Genomic DNA, 20,576 nt, shown 5'->3' with positions numbered 1-20,576 from the left:
TTTTCATTAAATCGCGATTTTATCGCGATTTTAACAACACTGATTTATATTCTAATGCTGCGTGTTTGGAAACATGAATGAAAATCTTTAAAATTATGTTTTTTTATAAAAAAAGAAAAAATATTTAATGGATTTTTTACAATGACCGAGTCATTGAAATCGAGCCCACTGAGTCGATACTAAGTTGGAGTCAGAGTCAGAATCGACCCTTGGCCGAGTTGGAGTTGGAGTCGGAGTCAAAGTTTTAAAACATTGCTCTAGACAATCTCTACTTCATGTTTCCACTCCCCTAACTTAGTTATATTTTTGGACTATAACAACGTTGTACAAGTAAGGTCATGACCCAATATTTCAAGAATATATATAGTCATTATCTTTACAATAAATTGTCAACGCTGCCTCATCAGAATCATAAACATCTTAACTCTGAAAATAAATTTAGCAAAATAATCAGATCTAGTGCATGAAATCTTTTTAAAATAAAACATACACAAAATCTGCAACTCTTGCATTTTTCGGATTAACTTCTACAAATAAGGAGCACAAAAGTGTATTTAATGTGTTCTTTTAGCACGTGAAACAATCTTTACTGCATTGGTTTTTTAATGCTATCTTCATGAAAGGATGACGATTAATTCTTGTCCGAAGTCTCCAATTTTGATACAAATTTGCTATCTATCTATCTATATATATATATATATATATATATATATATATATGATATTGTAAAGGAAGGAGACAGTTCAGTATGGAAACCATTCATGGTATGTGACATTTCTTTCATCTATTAATGCTTTGAAATTAAACAACGGGTTCAATGCCAACATTAGAAATTGCATCTCTTCGATTTTTATGGAAACACATCATGTCAAAACCTACACAAAAAATTGCCTTATTAACAGGATAAACTTACCTGAATAATAGCTTTTGCGATAACCCGAACAACGGGAGAGAGATTAACAACAAGCAATGAAGCAAGACGGGTTGGGTAGTGTAGTTGTACAAGGATAGAGCAAGATTTCATCATTTGCACTGGGAATCCAAAGGCAGGTACTCCCTCACAGTCCATTAGCACTGTAATCCTTTGATCTTCCAAATTTAACAAATGCAGCACTCCATACTCTACCTGGGAAACTGGCAGAGAGCAAGGAATTAAGGAAGACTTCATTAATAACATGAATTTGCAAATTTCAAAATATATTATCAAAATAATTGGGAGCGACAAGGAAATAAAGTATATGCTCATGAGATCTTCATATATAATTGCTTTCTTGGTAACATGCAGGAAACAGCTGTTGCAATATTGTTCATACTATAACAACGAAGGATTCAAGAAACACTTTAGTTTTATATGGACATAAAGGTAAAATATCATATTCTACATCTGAATTAAAATACAAAAGCACAATTTCCAACCAAAACTAGCTCCATAACATAAAAGGCCTGCAATAATTTTGGGGAATTAATTTAACATCAGTTATGGACCCTTTTCTTACATTTAATATAACTGTATACTTTACTAAGGTATGATGAAAATAGTCATGTCTATTCTGTGACTTCTGATATTTCAGTCAATTGGGTTTAGCTTGAGTGGTTGTGAGGAAAAGTTGTTACCTTCCTCACCCAGGTCCAAATCCCACTTTGTAACATGTTTTGCTCTTAATGAGCTATAGATGATCTACTCATGTGTTGTTGACATGGCCTTGTGCCCTGAATAATCTAGCGATTATTCTGAGTATCATCCACAAAATGAGGGGAACTGCACAGGAGGTTTCCCCAGGATGTATTACCTAGAAATATAGATATATAATAAAAATAAAAACAAAAACTTTTGAAACTTTCATGTGTCCACAACAAATAATGTTATATAAATCATTGTTCCACATTACTGCAACAAAATACAATCTTTGGGTGGAGATAAAACAGTGAAAATCACTACTCTTGACTTTCTCAATCAAATAAGTTCTTTGAATGTAGTATTCCAATTAATGATCAGCTTCTTATAGGGAATAACAGAAACTATTTTTCATTTACTTACAATTTTTAAGATGAGAAATTGGATTTATTAGGTCATCAATGCATTATTACTGCATGATATTCTACCTCTTATGGTAAACCTTTAATGACAAAATTGTCAGAATGCTGAAATACCTACTAAAATTGATAGATATCATCTGCACTTGCACATCGAATCATAGATCAAAATTACCTTGCTACAATTCCAAATCTGCCAGTTTAAGTTTTTGCCCACCAATTCAAACGACAGTATCATACACTTCCAGAATATGGATCATCGATTATATTTCTCAACTCTCAAACCAATCTGATCCTCCATGCTCAGCAGGTAGATATATTTTTTACAAAGGACCTGCTGCCATAAGGCTTGTTCTGAAATGAGCCTCCATATACTCTTGGCAGTCAAAGCTTTTGAAGAAAAGAAGCAGAGTTTTAAGTCTCCAGCTGCCCGAGAACTTCGGTTTGAAGAGCCTTTCCCAGTTACCTGATGGAATCCAAGTTGATTCTATGTGAAACATAACTTTCTCATATTTTGGAGTACCACTTTTGTGATGAAGGCAAGTGGCAGCCAATAAATAGAGATGGCTTCTGAAAAAATTATAGTACTAGGTGGGCACCATTAGACATCTATCTCTAACTCCAATCAGAAATAATTTTGGATATCCTGTCTACCAACTGTTACCCACCAAAATGGGTAACCCCCTGGAAAAAAAATATTTTATCCTATTTTGGACAGCCAGCCAACCAGCAGCCCTACACATTGCTTGATGATGATGATATGCTTGTTCCTCCACCATCTGCACCAATCATACACTTCTCACCATCCAGCACTCCTCTTGGATAAAGGTGGGCTACTACTCAACAATTACTTTTATCATTTGGCAATCAGGTATTTTTAGTTTACTGTTTTGCGCATTTAGTATGGATAAAGGGGTGATCTAGAGGATTGACCAATCTTGATTGTAAACTTGTTCTTTCACCTTACCTGGGGTGTTAATCTTTAGCCCTAATCTAGTGGGACCTCCTTTAAGGCCTTAGGGTTATACAAGGGGCACTACTTGGAAGATCTAGATTGAAATAGTGTGTCCATTCTCCCTTACCATACTTAACATTTTCCATATCACATCATTATCCCTAGATACCATCTCCTTGCTTTGGGTTTAACTATCATTGGTTCATTGGGATTTGGCACCCTCTTATCCACATCCTTGGCTAGGGCCGGAAAAAGTTACCCTAGTGGTACATGCAGCTAAAAGAATGGAAAAGCATAATATGGCTACAATGAAAGAAAAGGAAAAGTCAAAATTCAAAAGATCGCCAGAACATAAGTTGACGTATGGACAACAGCCTAGCATGAGCTCTACCCTCCTCATTAGCGATCACTCGGTTCTTGAGCACTCGATGTTCCATCTCATCAAAAGGAGCAGCTGCATGTCCCAACGTCGATGAGTGATAAACTGCTTCATCTTAAAGGGTAAATTAAATGTTATATCATAAAGAGCAAGCGATGATCCTTGAGCTATGCACCAAAATACAAAGCATTATCAAAAAGAAGTAACAAGCACACCAAAGGGGTGGAAAAAGCAAGGCGAACAAGGTAACTCGTGCATCCACAATTGCTCCCTCCATTACATCTCCACACACCGTATTGGACTTCCACTAGTTGGTCCCCTGACCATGGCACTTGGCCATGAAGTCTTTCCCCTCCATTGCCACTTACACCAACACCTATTGATTAAAGGGTTCACCTTGGAAATGTCACCTCACCTTGGGGGATGGAAGCACCTAACAGGGTTAAGTACTTTGTCACCGATAAAAAGGTAGGGAACACCTTTACAAAACTTGGTCTTGTTAGATATTTGAAGGTGATCCCAGTTTTAAGTATTGATATGCCTTTAACACTTAAGTATGGTCCACTTAGATGCACTTAAGATTTTAGTCCCTAATGAATGGTTGCTTTCACTTGATTTTGAGTTGGTTTTTCTGAGAAAAGTCCTAAACCAGAATCCCTACTGCAGCAACTTATGATATTCTCCTACTTGTTAGATTCACATGAACCAGTTATTTGCAGTTTCCTACAGCAAATATTGAAATACATACACTGCAGCCTTCACTTAATTAATTTATATGTGGAAACAAAAGCCTAAGCAAGAAAAAAAATACAACATAATAACACTGTTATTTTTGGTCAAATGTCCCCAGAAAAACCCAATGCAGGAAAACCAATGTAGCAAATTTGAGAGTTTATTATTATTAAGCAGAGCAAATTCTGAATACATCTCTGAATACCTCAAGGGTTATTCAGTTACAGAGAGAGAAATACTGGCAGAAAGATTTGTGAGATAACCTCACACAATCACTGAGAAAAATCCCGATTGATCCGGTCACTGGATGAGGTGCCTCTAGCAGGCCTTGCACTGCCTCTGTGCAGTCCTCACGTAGTCCCTGCGTCAGCTTCTCTAGGCACTACATCACTTTGCTGCCTAGAGTCTCCTACTTGTTAGATTCACATGAACAAGTTATTTGCAGTTTCCTACAGCAAATATTGAAATACATACACTGCAGCCTTCACTTAATTAATTTATATGTGGAAACAAAAGCCTAAGCAAGAAAAAAAATACAACATAATAACACTGTTATTTTTGGTCAAATGTCCCCAGAAAAACCCAATGCAGGAAAACCAATGTAGCAAATTTGAGGGTTTATTATTATTAAGCAGAGCAAATTCTGAATACATCTCTGAATACCTCAAGGGTTAATCAGTTACAGAGAGAGAAATACTGGCAGAAAGATTTGTGAGATAACCTCACACAATCACTGAGAAAAATCCTGATTGATCTGGTCACTGTATGAGGTGCCTCTAGCAGGCCTTGCACTGCCTCTGTGCAGTCCTCACGTAGTCCCTGCGTCAGCTTCTCTAGGCACTACATCACTTTGCTGCCTAGAGTCACTGCTCTCAACCTCTCGGTCTCACACCCCGACTTCTGAAATTGACTCTGCTGCAAAATTTCGGACTCTCTCTCACCCTTTGCACTGCCTCTGCGTGGCCCTACGTCAACCTCTGCATGAAAGCTGCTGGATCGCTCTTTGCCTCTCTCTATTGATGATTCTCCACTTGAGAAAACTCTCTCCGGATGCTATCTCTACCCCTCAACTGCAAGAAATCTTACTCGATCAGAATTTCCTCCTAAGAACTTCTCACTTCCGAAATTCGATCTCATGATCTCTCGGTGTGTTTTCCAAGTGACCCTCAAGCTTCCTTAAATAATCTTCTCGTTGACATTCAACGACCCAAAATAAAAGCTAATCAATGGCTAAGATCATTTTAGCTTGATCCTCGTCTTCTTCTAGAAGTTACACCCACAATTAGATTAATACCCATTAATATTTTTAATTTCCTATGTTTAGACTTAGGGGACCATTAAAAAATATTAATTATTTTAATAAAATTGTTTCTGGGTGGAATTTCCCAAAACAGTTTATGGGTTCTTTGGAATACATGTGCCCAAGCCTCCCTACAAAATTTGAGGACTAGAGCACATTCGATGCTACCCCAAATCAATATTTTCAAGGTGGTCCAAAGTCGCAGAGGCCATAAGGGCACCCTACTCCACATGATTCCCAGGGCATACATTGCAATCCAAAGAGCATGATGACCAATCAAATGCAATGCTGCCCATGTTTGGCAAAGTGTTGTGTTATTTGATGACTTAAGCAATTGATATACATCCTAGAGCACCCCCAATAGCTAGAATGGTGGGCTTCTCTTGACTAACATGGAGGATTCTTGAAGATGTACCAGTGAACCCAGCACGCCCCCAAGTTGGCCTTGACTCTACCTGATGGGCATGCCATGATACAGGATCTAGATGAGGATGGTCATCCTTAGGGTGATTCAATAGGGCTTGATGGAGCTCTAACATTGGAGAGAGGAGGACCACGTAGCTTACTTGACACCCATGGAGATGACGTGTGGCACCCACAGTTGGATTTTGGACCCTTGGAGCAGTTGTGATGCATGATTTGGCAATTTTCCTCAAATAGAAGATGGGCATGATGGTTGGAGACGTTTTCAACCTTGTCTTTGCCTTGTTGGAGCATTTGGAGCCCTAAAAGGGCATGACATCATCACCTTTTTGGGCCTATGGCTCAAATGTGTGGCCTTATTTTGGCATATCTTGTTGTAAAGCTAATGAGTTGGCTTCTAACCAAATTTTACTTTTTGTCCACTTGAATATCAAACTTTTGTAGGAGTTTTCAGTTATAAATTAAGAGGCGTAAACCTCGTATAGATAGAGGATTAACTCTCTCATTTATTCATCATCACTTGTGTGCAATTCAACCTCTCTTAGAGAACTCGGGCTAGATATTTGTACTCTGTTACTTTGTGGAGATGTGATCTTATGGGGATTTTTGACTATTGGAGACTAGTGCTTGTTGTGGAGACATCATTTTGGGATGAAAGAAGGCATGTTCTTAGATATATTGTGAGCACCTTTTGTTGAATATCATTTATGATTATTGCTTGTAATGAATAGTGCTAGGGTTTCTATGTTCCATGTCTAAATGCTTATATTTATATGAAATGCTTGGTAAATTTTGCATGCTTTAATTTGTATCCTAGAACTCCCTAGAGAATCTCCTAGTCAGCTTTTCTCTAGTGAATTTCTCCCCTCATCAAGTGATAGCTAGGGTTAGTAAGTGAATTCCTAGGGTTTCCCCACTTATTCCCTTCAAGTGTTTGATATTTCCATGGTCCAAATCCTTAAGACTCCACAACCCAATTAGATAGAAGGCATTGGTATCCATCTTGGTGATCAAAACTTATAAAACATTATCTTTTACCTTCCTTCCTAGAATTTTGGTCCAAATGAGGTCGAGTTCCTTCATATATATAGTCTTTTGTGTGGTACGAATTGCTATCTTTAGGCCAACTTGTTCCTTTATGTAGGTCGACTTGATCTTTGCGCCATGACAAGGTCTTGGAGGCTCTTTTGACTCAAATCAATTTTCTTTACAATATGTAACATGCACAAAAGGGTCTTTCATACATGACAATGACTCAATTGACTTGTAAACTCAATGACAAGCACTAGAAGCACTCAATGGGTGCTTGACCTAAAAATAAATCTCCCTTGAGCATGAAACCCATGCCTCAAGAATAACAATAATAATTTTATTTCTCTTTTTCATTAAATACATAAAATCATAATTACATATGTCATTATGAAGACCGAACCTAGTTACATATTTCAATAGCCGTCGCAATATATAAAAGGTATACACATTTATCATTGTTGAAGATTGCAAATTCTCAGTTTGCCTCCTCATTGTCATCCTTAAGAGTTTAAGGGAGTTTAAGACTGCTCTTGAAGCCATGGTTATTTCAAAGTTTTGGTGTTTTTAGAAGAATACAAACCAAACTTCTACAAAAATAGTAAAGAATACAATGTTAGATGATGGTCGCTGGGAGAGGATAGATCTCACCACTAAGATCATGAACCCTATCATTTCTTTATTGCAGTTTGCAAACACGAACCAACGCAACTCAAAAGATATTTATGATGAGTGGGATACCTGATTGATTCTATGAAGACCGTGATGTTACAAAATGTGTGCCACAAGAATAGGACACAGATAAAGAACTTATTCATCACCATATGGAATATTCTTATCGTCGGGTGGGATAAGAATTGCACAGCCTTAATTGTCCGGATCATTGGTTGAATCCCAAAACTACAATAATTATTGGCTCAATAGTGGACCTTCATGCAAATTCCCTCCTCACACAGATAGAGAGATCTCAAAAGGGAGGAAGGGAGAATTTAGAAGGATATATCAAGATAGGTCATCCCATGATGAGGTGGACGAGGAATTTGTAGAGGTTTCCATTGATATTGGGAGATTTGGAGGCTAAGATCAAGATGTGATCTAAGACTAGGGAGTTAGGAAGCCTGATCTTTGGTGAGAAACTCATGTGGCAACATGCCCTATTCTACAACATTTAGCCATGAGATTCCTCTCCCAGGTTACTTCATCCTTTGGTTGCAAGATGAATTGGAGCACTAATGAGAATTTGGACAATTTAAAGAAGACCAGACTTAAGTAGTCCAGCATAGAGAAAAATGTGTATGTGTACTCCAACCTCCATATTAATTATAGGCAAAAGGAGAAGTGGTTGAAGGGAGAGCACAAAGATGTGAGATGTGTTTCCTAATGATACAGGTTTGGACAACAACATGGCGTAGCAACCTTCGATCTTAATGAACCAATGCTAGAGCCAATCACTTTCGATGATAATGATCCTCTTAAAGGGTCATCTCCTGCACCAGCAAATGCAAATCTTGGATTGGATATAAAGTAGGATGGAGGAGAGAGAGGTGGCAGCCATGGAAATTTTTATGACTCTGACATCAAGGAGGACTACTGATAGTGACACGCTATGAGATTCTTCCATCTATGGTTGTAGTAGCTGAACTATTTTGTATTTGCTATTGGTATTCCCACCTACAGTATCAGTGACTCAATATTTCGATTTTGATGACTTAATGAGGAAACTATAGTTTATGGTTCTAATTTCTTGTGCATTTGTCATTTGATCATCACTAATGTTGTAACTAGTTTTATCAATATTTCCTAAAAGGTTTTGGTTTCTAAAGAAATTCTATCAATGTCTATATTTCAACTTTGTATGTGTACTTTGTAATTGTTTTAGTGTATATAGTTCCTTTTAGTATATAGATATATAGATATATAGATAAAATTGTCCCCCATGTTCTACTTGTTCAAGTGAGTGGTAGCTTCAGAAAGCCTTCTGCATAGGCTTGGTGTCTTAGCTTGTGGAGACATCATTTACCTCTTCTAGGTGCTTGCTTGGCGGAGTAAGTGATTTATGTCTTCTTTCCTAAGTTTAATTTAGGAAAACTACAATAATTAAGGTAAATTAATTATTATGGACTATTGAATCATTTTCTAAGGATAAATAATTTAATTATTTAAGTGACTTAGAACTAATCTCAATCATTGGTCTCTAAGATGGTCCTAGAAGGGAAATTGGGGTTAGGGATTTGGATGCAATGAAGATTATAAAGGGAGCCTAGTGAGGAGGTGAAGCCACAAGTTGTATGAGTGAGTCGTCATTCAGAGAAAGCGATTTTTCCTAAGTACGAGTGGCTCTATAGACCAGAAGTGCAAATAAGGAGAAATGTGAGTGGATTGGGCCGAATCCAGGAGGGACGAGTAGGAGGAGATTGCAAGACCGAGTTTCCGGAGGGAGATTGATTTTATTTGGAGGAGGTTAACTTGTTGGAGGGTTGATTTTTCCCTAGTACGCATCAATGGCACATAAGGAGGGCACAGGTCAAGTTGTTGGCTGATTATTTGGGCTGAGTTCTCTTGGTTGATTTCATCCAGAGGCTAATTTCCTAGAGGCCAAGTTCCTTGGGTCGAATTCATTCTGAGGGAGTCGTGCTACAAGTTTCGGGGTTTTGTATTTTTCCTTGTATCTTTGAGGTTTGGAAAACCTAGATTTTCTAGATAATTAAACGTCAGAGAATTGTTGTGGCTGATTTTATTTTGCAATGTGTGATTGATCTCTCTGGTTTATTTCCGCTACATATATTTAATTTTAGAAGTTAAAAACACCAGTGATTTTATTTTTCAATGATACAGTGTTTATTTGGGTAAATAAATAAATTGTTGGGGATAAATTAAATAGTTGTGAGAAAATAACTATGGTTGGTATTATAAATTTAACATGGTTTCAGAGCTATCTAGAAGCCTTTGAAAGAGAGATCTAAGATCACAAGGGTTTGCAGCAGCAAGTTTTCCTTTTTGCAACAGCAGAATTATTTCTTAAAATTTTTCAAATGGGTTTTGGCGTTGTCATCGATTTGTGGAGATGTCATCATTAGGTAGTTTGAGATATGAAGACAATGTTGGACGGGGTATCAAATTTCAGCCACTAGAAGGATTGCATTACCATGATTCTGAACATGAATGGTCTCTGGTATTTCGTAAGCAGAGACTTGCTTTGGATCTTAACCTTGCAGTAAAGCATAAGCTCAAAGACATGAAAGCAAGTTGCATAATTTTGCATGGTGTGAGGAATTATATAATTCCTCACTTGTAAGGGAAGGACACCAGAAGACAGATGTGGGTAGCTTTGACAAGTCTTTATCAGAGTACAAATGAGAACATAAAAATGGTGCATCGAGGGAATTTAAACAGCATTAAAATGAACAAATCTAAGACCGTGGCATCTTATCTCATGAGGGTCCAATTGTTAAATTTCTAATACTAGTCAGATTTATTTTCTCGCAGCAAATTAATTTATCCCCACCAATTTATATATTTACCGACATAAACATTAATTTGCTGAAAAATAAAATCGCTGAAATTTTTAACTTCTAGAATTAAAATTAAGCAACGGAAATAAACCAAAGAGATCAATCACACATTGCAAAATTATTTAACCCGCAATCAATTCTCCATCATTTCATTATCTGAAAAATATGGGTTTTTCGACCCACAAAGATACATGAAAATACAACCAAATCTAGCACCTGCAACTCAACTCCCTCAAAATGAATTCGAACTAGGTAAATCGACCTCAAGGAAATCTGCCTCCAGATGAAATCCGCCTGAAGAACTCGGCCCCCCTGTAGATAAATACAATCTCTCTCTAACATCTCGACCCTGCAATCTCCTCCTACTCGGCCTCCTTGGATTCGCATGTACCCACTCACACTTCTCGTTCTTTGCGCATTGGTCCTAAGCCACTCGCACTATAGAGAAAATCGCTCTCTCTGAATGATGAATCAATCACACAACTTGTGCTCTTTGTCTTGTCTTCACCTCCATCCTAGGCTCCCATTGGGTCCAAATGCATAACACCAATCTTCCTCATCCAGAGAAGCCCCTACTAGCCCTTGGAAGAATTTACTTTGGTCAAGGAAAAATATTATTTTTAAGGTAAAACCCACATGTGCACAAAAGTACAAGTCGGCATGGGCAAGCTAATTTGACCCCTTTAGACATATAAATAGACCTCATGTCACAATACTTTCGAGCATCATCACACACATCTCTCCTCTTGATTGCTTCGTACTACATCTGAAATTGCAGGGTTGATTCCAAACGTGCAAAGGGAAGGAAGCTTTTTCTGTTTTGGTGCATTGACTTCTATTTGAAGGTTGTTTTACCAGCGTTGACCGTGGATATTTTGACCCTGTTTCACCAAATTTTTGATTTGTTTGGGAGGCTGAGTTGGCTGGAATGTTGACAGAATTTTTCTAAGCAACTTTGACCATCGTTGACCGCAGTCCTGCAGTGTTTCCAACTTTCCATAGATCACACTTTGACTGATTTTTGTGAGGATTTTGTTGACTATTTTGACTTGGGTTGACCGATTTTGGAAGGCTGAATTTGATGTTACTTTGACTTAATTGCTTGGAGGATTACTGACCGTTGACTGATTAGGGTTGTTGTTGCTGTTGACTTTGACTTTGACCAAAATTGCAAATTTGACTTGTTGACCAAATTTCACTTTTGGTCTCATCTTTGATTGATATTGGTTAGTTGAATATTGAATAGTCAAAGGCTTGACTTTGACTCATTGTTGATGAATTGGAACAATGTATCTCTCTCTTGAACATTGGATGACAATCTAATAGAAGAGGAATTTTGAAAGGGTTTCCCCCTGGTCTTTGACCAAATATTGTCTCTCTTGTTCTTGGTTGTCTTCTATTGTGCACTAGATTTATTGTTCTATCTACAATTTTTTATTGTTACTGGAAGATTCAATTATAATGGATAAATTGATAGTTGACTGACGAAGAATTGAAATAAGTGATTGTGCTAAGCATAGAACAATGGAAAATTAACATGGTAGCAAAGCTAAGGTGAAGACAAGCCCAAGGAGACGACACAAAAGCAATCACCTTTGAAGGAATCTAATTGGAAGAGGCTACTTGGTCAAGATGTCTACCACATACTTCAATGAGGGAGAGAAGTATGTTGTTTTACCAGCGTTGACCGTGAATATTTTGACCCTGTTTCACCAAAATTTTGATTTATTTGGGAGGCTGAGTTGGCTGGAAGGTTGACAGAATTTTTCTAAGCAAGTTTGACCATCGTTGACCGCAGCCCTGCAATGTTTCCAACTTTCCATAGATCACACTTTCACTGATTTTTGTGAGGATTTTGTTGACTGTTTTAACTTGGGTTGACCGATTTTGGAAGGCTGAATTTGATGTTACTTTGTTTGAATTGTTTGGAGGATTACTGACCATTGACTGATTAGAGTTGTTGTTTCTGTTGACTTTGACCAAAATTGCAGATTTGACTTGTTGACCAAATTTCACTTTTGGTCTCATCTTTGATTGATATTGGTTAGTTGAAAATTGAATAGTCAAAGGCTTGACTTTGACTCATTGTTGATAAATTGGAACAATGTATCTCTCTGTTGAACATTGGATGACAATCTAATAGAAGAGGAATTTTGAAAGGGTTTCCTCCTGGTCTTTGACCAAATATTGTCTCTCTTGTTCTTGGTTGTCTTCTATTGTGTGCTAGATTTATTGTTCTATCTACAATTTTTTATTGTTACTGGAAGATTCAATTATAATGGATAAATTGATAACTGATTGACGAAGAATTAAAATAAGTGATTGTGTTAAGCATAGAACAATGAAAAATTAACATGGTAACAAAGCTAAGGTGAAGACAAGCCCAAGGAGACGAGACAAAAGCAATCACCTTTGAAGGAATCTAATTGGAAGAGGCTACTTGGTCAAGATGTCTACCACATACTTCAAGGAGGGAGAGAAGTTGAATGACTCATCTAATTTTGTTGCTTGGAAGATCGGGTTGGAAGTAACCTTCAATGAGAATGATGTCTTGGAATATGTGGAAGGAAAGGTACCTAAGCCTCCGTGAAATGCTCCTGTTGTTGCCAAGGCCAAGTACAAGAAAGGTGAGATCAAAGCCAAGAAAAAAATTATTTATTCTTTGAGAATTTGTTTGCCTACTTACATTTCAAAGTTGAAGAAGTCCAAGGATAACTATAATAAACTGGTTGGGATGTATGAGGTCAACAATTTGAATAATATTCTCTCCTTGAAAAATCAACTCAAAGACATCAAAATGAACAAGAGAGAGACAGTGCAGTCATACTTCATGAGGATATCCCAACTCAAGGATCAATTGCTGACTATTGGAGAATCCATGTCTGATAGAGAGTTGGTACTCGTTGCACTTCAAGGCCTTCCTCCAATTTGGGAGACATTCATTACTACTATAAGCAACAATGACAAGTTTCCAACATTTGATGAGTTCGTTGGTAAGTGTACTCAAGAAGAGACGAGGATGATTTTTAGAGGGAGGATTCAAAAGCATGAAGAAGGAGAACCCTCTACATTTGTTACTTGAAACAAAGAGAGTTAAAGAAGAGGAGGTCCATCTAATTCAAGAAAGCCTCCTTCAGCATATAGCGATTCTAATAGAAGATCAAGAATGGACAGGGAAATGTAGAAAATTCAATGCTATAATTGTGACAAATATGGTCACTATGCCCAAGACTGTCGAAAAGGAGAGATGCTCCAAGGTCCAGCTACAACAAAAATCGTGGCTACAACAACAACAACTTCAATAATAGTAGAGATGATGAAAGAAGAAGAGATACTCATGATGATCATCATCCTCAAAAGAGCTCAAGAAATTCAAGATATGGAAATAATGCAATTGCTACTCAATCTGAATATTTTCTTCTTTATGCACTTTCTAGTTCCTCTCATCCGAATTCATTTGATAGTGGGTTGGTAGATAGTGGGGCATCTAGACACTTCATTGGGTATCATGAAGTCCTCTGAAACTTGGTTGAGAGGGAGACTTATTTGAAAAGCATTCTTGGCAACAACTCTACTTATGCGGTGAAGGGTTTTGGTTTTGTTACATTTCATTTGGATTATGGGGAAATCATACATCTTCGTGATGTTATGTATGTATTGGGATTGAGGAAGAACCTTGTATCTATATCTGCCTTGAAAGACAAATGGATGAGAGTTGCATTCATAAGAGGAAAGGTCCTCACCTAGCTTATGGAATCACGCATGAGGGATGCATTCACCTTGGGATCAAGAATTGAAGGACTCTATAGAGTCAATGGAAAACCAATCCGAGCACTGCGACATGATAGCAATCATCAAAGTGAGCTATGGCACCGGAGGTTTGCCCATCTTCACTATGAAGCCCTACCTATGTTGAAGGAAATGTAACTAGGTTTGGTCTTCATAATGTACTTTTGATATTTGTATTTATTCAAGAAAAGAAATATTATTTTTAAAATATATATCAATGAGTTTCTTGCTCATTGAAATAGGTCTAGCACATGTTAAAGTGTTATAGATAAGTCAAAGAGTCAAAATAAAATGTTGAAGACCTTAAGGGGATATTACTCTAGGTATAATTACGTATTAGAGTCAAAGAAGACACCTCCAAGCAAAGTCAAGTCTCCTCCAAGCATGTGGCACCATCAAAAGAAGCAAACTAAATTAAATAAGACAAGTTGGCCTGCAATCTACAAGTCGGCCTAAAGAGGGACAATCCTCTATATATAGAGTTTGTCCACTCCTCTAAAGACAACACATTCACATCTCTGAAATTTGCAAAGTAAAGAGGCAAGAAAAGGGTAACGAAGGACAAAGAAGAGGTCTCCAAGTGCAGCGAAGAAGAAGGATACATAACCGAGCCTAAGAGGATTGTTCTAGGGCTAGTTACAGCCACACGTGCGAGGAAAGGAAGGTTGTCTCTACGGTTATGACAGCAGCAACACACAGTCAACTATCTCTCATTGTTTGGGGTTAAATCTAGGCCTACAAGGCCTCCTACTCAAGCGTAGAAGAAGGGTACTCAAGCGAAGGAGAGAAGGGTATACAACATCAAGTAAACCTCCCACACGTGCGAGAAATTAGGGTTGCAGGACATTCATATCAAGTCTACACCTACACCTCAAGGAAGAAGCTCATTTGGTCAAGAGTAAGGAAGGGATCATCTCAAGGAAGAAGTCTCATCATACACCAAGAATAAGAATCTCTTCTAGAGCTAGTGCAACAAGGTCTACCAACAGTTGAAAGAAGAAATGAAGTGTAGGAAGAAGGAAGAAGAGTCGAGGAACGAAGTGCTAGAAGGAAGACTAAGTGTCGGGGAACAAAGGTTTGGCATTGATCAATAAGAAGCTTCAATAAAAGAAACTTACTAAAGGGTTTTCCTCTCAAGATAAGAGAGGTTTCGGCCCTGGTAGAGAGCCAACATCTTGTGTTCCTGTTTTTATGTTTTTTATAGCAGTTTGATAAAGTACACACACATGCATTAATAAGACGAAGAAGAAGATTAAGCTAAAAAGGAAAAGCAAAAAGATTCCACAAATTGTTATCAAGTCAAGAAGAATCACACTACACCTAATTGCCTTTGATTCTACAACATAGCATCAAAGGTAAGGTGACACATCAAGGAAAGGGCATCTCAAGAACACTCATCAAGGAAGGACATCTGCAAAAGTTGAAGCATCAAACCAAGAAGTCTCAATCACATCAAAGGAGAAGAAGGTCTACCAACTATCATTCATCAAGGAAGACTACAAAGCAAGAAGAAGAGCCTTACACAAAGGCACCTACAAGAAAAGCAAATCAAAGCAAGACCTACATCAAGCTACAAGTCATCAAGCAACTCTCATTATCAAGTCAAGCTTACTTGGAGAGAGCAACTTGAAGAACATCAAGATCTAAGGAAGGCAAGCCATCAAGTCTTCAAGGAGAAAGCAAGTCTACTACATCTCAAAATCTATCAAGTAAGTATATGTCCCCTTTTGAATATACATCAATGTCTTTTTGCAAGGAAAGCAATAAATTGGTAGGTACCAATAACTTTCTTGCATGGAAGAAGAGGACTGATTTACTTCTCAAGGAGAATGAACTCCTAGAACACATCAAAGGGAATGTTACTATTCCTGCTAAGGAACAAACTCAAGCCTTAGCCAAGTACAATAAGGATGAGACAAGAGCTCAAAGGATTCTAATAGAATCCATCAAAGACTCTCTCATTCCTTATGTCTCCAAACTTGAAACATCAAAAGAAATCTATGATAAACTAGTAGAGCTATTCTCGGTAAGCACAGCTGGAGAAGTGATATCTCTTCAAAATGAGTTGTACAAGATGAAGATATCAAAGGAAGAAATATCTCCCTACTTCATGAAGATCTCTGAGATTATGGATCAATTTCAAGAGCCAGGGGAAGTCATGTCCGACAAAGAAATGACAATTGTAGTACTCAATGCTCTACCTGAGAATTGGGGCAATTTAATTTCAAGCATATATGCCAAGAAGGAAGCTACCCCACTAAGTGAAATGTGGTCTCTATGCAAGATAGAGGAAACAACACTCAAGCGAAGGAAGATGTAGGATCGAAGGAGCAAGCACTTGCTACCATGGCCAAGCAAAACGGAAAATTTGGCAAATTTGGTCCATGAAGAACAAACAACAAAGATATGTCCAAAATCCAATGCTATGGATGCCAAGAATATGGACACTACAAAAGGAATTGTCCTAAACTAAAGGAGGACAACAATAACAAAAAAAAAAGTGAAGAAACTCACATGACTTAAGAGGTGAAAGAAGAAGAAAAGAAGCAAAATAAGGAAGATCCTCTGGATCTCTACAATGACTAAGTCTACTTCTTTATTTAAAGTCTTCTTTCAAAGTTTTGAGTAGTATAGGAGCATGTAGGAATAGAATAAAATTGCATGGCTAGAAGCATTTTCTAGAATCTAGAAGCATGATGTACATAGAGTTCAAAATACTCATGTAGAAGGAGCATTTATAATAGAACAAAATGCATCGTTAGAAAAATCTTCTAGAATATAGGAGCATGGTAGATATAGCTCAAGGTATTCATATAGAAGGAGCATACCTAGAATAGAACCTCATCCACAATGAAAGAAAATTGATCGTGATTAAGAATCTTAGAAGAATTCCATCATCAAAAAGAAAGAAACATTTGTAGGGAAAGGGTCTTCAAGATCCTATGATGGAATTTTCAAGAGAAGATTCATAAACAAAAGCAGATGTCTCATTGGGAATCCCATTCATGGGATTCAAGAAAAGAATGATATGAAGGCAAGCTAAGATGAAGCAAGAAGAGCCAAACCAAGGACAACCAAATGAAGCTAAGATGATCAAAGGAGAAACAAGATGAGGTATGTATGCATCAAAGTTTAGTCATGTTATCATATGTATATTATTGAGTCATGGGAATAGTTCTATGATATGATGAAGTAGGAAAGAATCTCTTTCACCAATGACATGCTCGAAAGCATGTACTACAATGCAATGTAGGTCAACAAAAAGAAACACTCACATAAGGAGTATAAGATTGCTAACTAACAAGCAAGTGAAGAAGGAATGCTGACGAGTCCTAGAAGCAAGCAATGAAAAAAGTGCTCCCACAAGGAGCATAAGGTGCTTAACTAATCTATCCATGAAGAAGCAAATGAAGAAAGAGATCAAGCATGTGAAGAACACCATGATCACAAAGAATCTCTCTATCTGACAAAGATACTTTGAAGACATCTCCTGAAAGAAGGCATGACAACTCTGACAAAGGAAGAAAAAGATCAAAAGACCCTTGACACCTATGAAGACCTTGGAGATATGAAAGGTGCAAATCAATGATTCTACTCTACGAAGATGGCATGATGAAGAAGCCATCCAACAAAAGCACCATTTAATGTTGAAGCAATATCAGGATGAGGTCATGAAAGGCTACTAGACCAAAGCATGGGAACAAGCAAGTACAAAGAAGCATCCATGTGAAGAGTAGTCTGAAGCATAGACAAGATGACAAGGAATAACCAGATGACAAGAGAAGCTGATATATGACAAGAAGGCCACTTTCCATGAAGGTAGCAATGACATGACAAACCAGGAAGGAAAGTGATCGATGGATGGTGCCCTACCAAGAAGAAGTTCGAACAAAGACTTCATGACATCAAAGGAAGGAAGGATATCAAGCAGTTGGAGTACCCATGAAGAAGAAGTTGTTATGAATGGACAAGTCCCTTGCTAAGAGGGAGTTATAACAAGTTCCCAATTAAAAAGGAACTTGGACAAAAACTTTGTCAAAGAATAATTGGGTATGTCTTCCTCAATTGAGAGGAAGAGATAGACGCAACATTCTTGTCTTCACTTGGGAAGAAAGAATGGGAAAATTGGGTAATCATCTAGCATCTGATACTCTTTGAGGATGTGTAGGCCATCCAAGACAAGAGTAGGCAAGAGGACCGATATTCTTTGGGGGCTGAGAATCCAAGATAAGAATAGTCCTAGAAGGTCATCCTCAGTGAACACCCGGGTGGGTATGTACCTTGAGAGACAATGACTAAGGTGTCTATAAGTCATTGGTTTTGCCAACATTGTGCTCTGATCTATTGAGAGATAGAGTTGTCAGTCAAGGCTTTGTTGTGGAAACAATGTTGGTTACTATGATGCTATAACAGATGGATTGCCAATCTGGTTTCTCTTATGTGAATTCTTCAAGATTGAAACATAGCCAAACACCTTGTAATGTTGTGTTGAAGGAAACACCTAGTTAAGAGGGAGTGTTGAAGGAAATGCAACAAGGTTCGGTCTTCATAAATGTACTTTTAATATTTGTATTTATTCAAGAAAAGAAATATTATTTTTATAATATATGTCAATGAGTTTCTTGTTCATTGAAATAGGTCTAGCACATGTTAAAGTGTTATAGGTAAGTCAAAGAGTCAAAAGAAATGTTGAAGACCTTAAGGGCATATTACTCTAGGTATAATTATGTATTAGAGTCAAAGAAGACACCACCAAACAAAGTCAAGTCTCCTCCAAGCATGTGGCACCATCAAAAGAATCAATTTGAATTAAATAAGACAAATCGGCCTGCAATCTACAAGTCGGCCTAAAGGAGGGCCAATCCTCTATATATAGAGGTTGTCCACTCCTCTAAAGACAACACATTCACATCTCTGAAATCTACGAAGTAAAGAGGCAAGAAAAGGGTAACGAAGGACGAAGAAGAGGTCTCCAAGCGCAGCAAAGAAGAAGGATACATACACGAGCCTAAGAGGATTGTTCTAGGGCTAGTTACCGCCACATGTTCGAGGAAAGGAAGGTTGTCTCTGTGGTTATGACAGCAGCAACACACAATCAACTATCTCTCATTGTTTGGGGTTAAATCTAGGCCTACAAGGCCTCCTACTCAAGCGTAGAAGAAGGGTACTCAAGCGAAGGAGAGCAGGTATACAACATCAAGTAAACCTCCCACACGTGTAAGAAATTAGGGCTACAGGACAGTCATATCAAGTCTGCACCTACACCTCAAGGAAGAAGCTCATTTGGTCAAGAGGAAGGAAGGGATCATCACAAGGAAGGAGTCTCATCATAGACCAAGAATAAGTGTCTCTTCTAGAGCTAGTGCAACAAGGTCTACCAATAGTTGAAAGAAGAAACGAAGTGCAGGAAGAAGGAAGAAGTGTCGAGGAACGAAGTGCTGGAAGAAAGAAGACTAAGTGTAGGGGAACGAAGTGCCGAAAGGAGGAAGGAAGGACTTGACTTGTGCTTGGAGGACATTCTAGTCAAGGGTCTGGGGTTTGGCATTGATCAATAAGAAGCTTCAATAAGATAAACTTACTAAAGGGTTTTCCTCTCAAAAGAAGAGAGGTTTTGGCCCTGGCAGAGAGCCAACACCTTGTGTTCTTGTTTTAATGTTTTTGATAGCAGTTTGATAAAGTACACACACATGCATTAATAAGACGAAGAAGAAGATTAAGCTAACAAGGAAAAGTAAAAAGACTCCACAAATTGTTATCAAGTCAAGAAGAATCACACTACACCTAATTGCCCTGGATTCTTCAACAACCTAAAGTAAGGAGGATGCTTTCTAGAATGCATGAGGTTCAATCAAATCATGATGGGGTCTTTCCATGATGTGTAAGTGGAAAGAAATCGAAGGGACCATTCCCTTCTAGCAAGAGCAGGTCCAGTGACATTCTACAACTCATACATTTTGACTTATGTGGACCCATGCTAGTGAAATCTCTTGGTGGCTATCTATATTATATAATCTTTGTGGATGACTTCTCATGGAAAACATGGATATTCTTCTTGAAGCACAAGGATGAAGTATTTTATATGTTTAAGGATTTCAAGGCACTGATAGAGAATCAAATAGGGAAAAGAATCAAAGTCTTCACGTCGAATAATGGTGGAGAATTCACATCAAATGATTGTTGACATTTGCAAGAAAGTTGGGATCAATAAGGAAACCATTGTTTCTTACAACCATCAACAAAATGGAGTCACTGAAAGAAAGAACAAGAAAATCATGGAAGTTGCTCGAGCCATGTTACAGGATGAAAAGTTGTCGAAGTTTCTGTGGTGTGAAGTTGCAAACACTATGGTCTATGTTCAAAACATGACCCCCTCATCAAGCCTTGGGTGACAAGACCCCCGAAGAAATGTTCACATGTGTGAAG

The 20,576-nt window shown here is 37.9% G+C and overlaps 1 protein-coding gene across 3 annotated transcripts in view; it reads right to left on the bottom strand.

Annotated features, from left to right (window-relative positions):
* LOC149151012 (SEC14 cytosolic factor family protein / phosphoglyceride transfer family protein) overlaps window positions 1-20,576 on the bottom strand; it is a 232,206-nt gene that overhangs the window by 110,861 nt on the left and 100,769 nt on the right. For all 3 annotated transcript variants that reach the window (XM_089446003.1, XM_089446002.1, XM_089446004.1), the window contains one exon: window positions 914-1,134. In XM_089446003.1, the coding sequence (XP_089302129.1) occupies window positions 914-1,134 (221 nt within the window). The remainder of the gene's footprint in view (window positions 1-913; window positions 1,135-20,576) is intronic.

This window comes from Pinus tabuliformis, chromosome 9 (assembly GCF_031772625.1).
Source record: "Pinus tabuliformis cultivar Carrire ecotype Pingquan chromosome 9, CPIR1, whole genome shotgun sequence".
Classification (NCBI taxonomy): domain Eukaryota; kingdom Viridiplantae; phylum Streptophyta; class Pinopsida; order Pinales; family Pinaceae; genus Pinus; species Pinus tabuliformis.
This window is presented reverse-complemented; position numbering and strand designations above follow the sequence as displayed.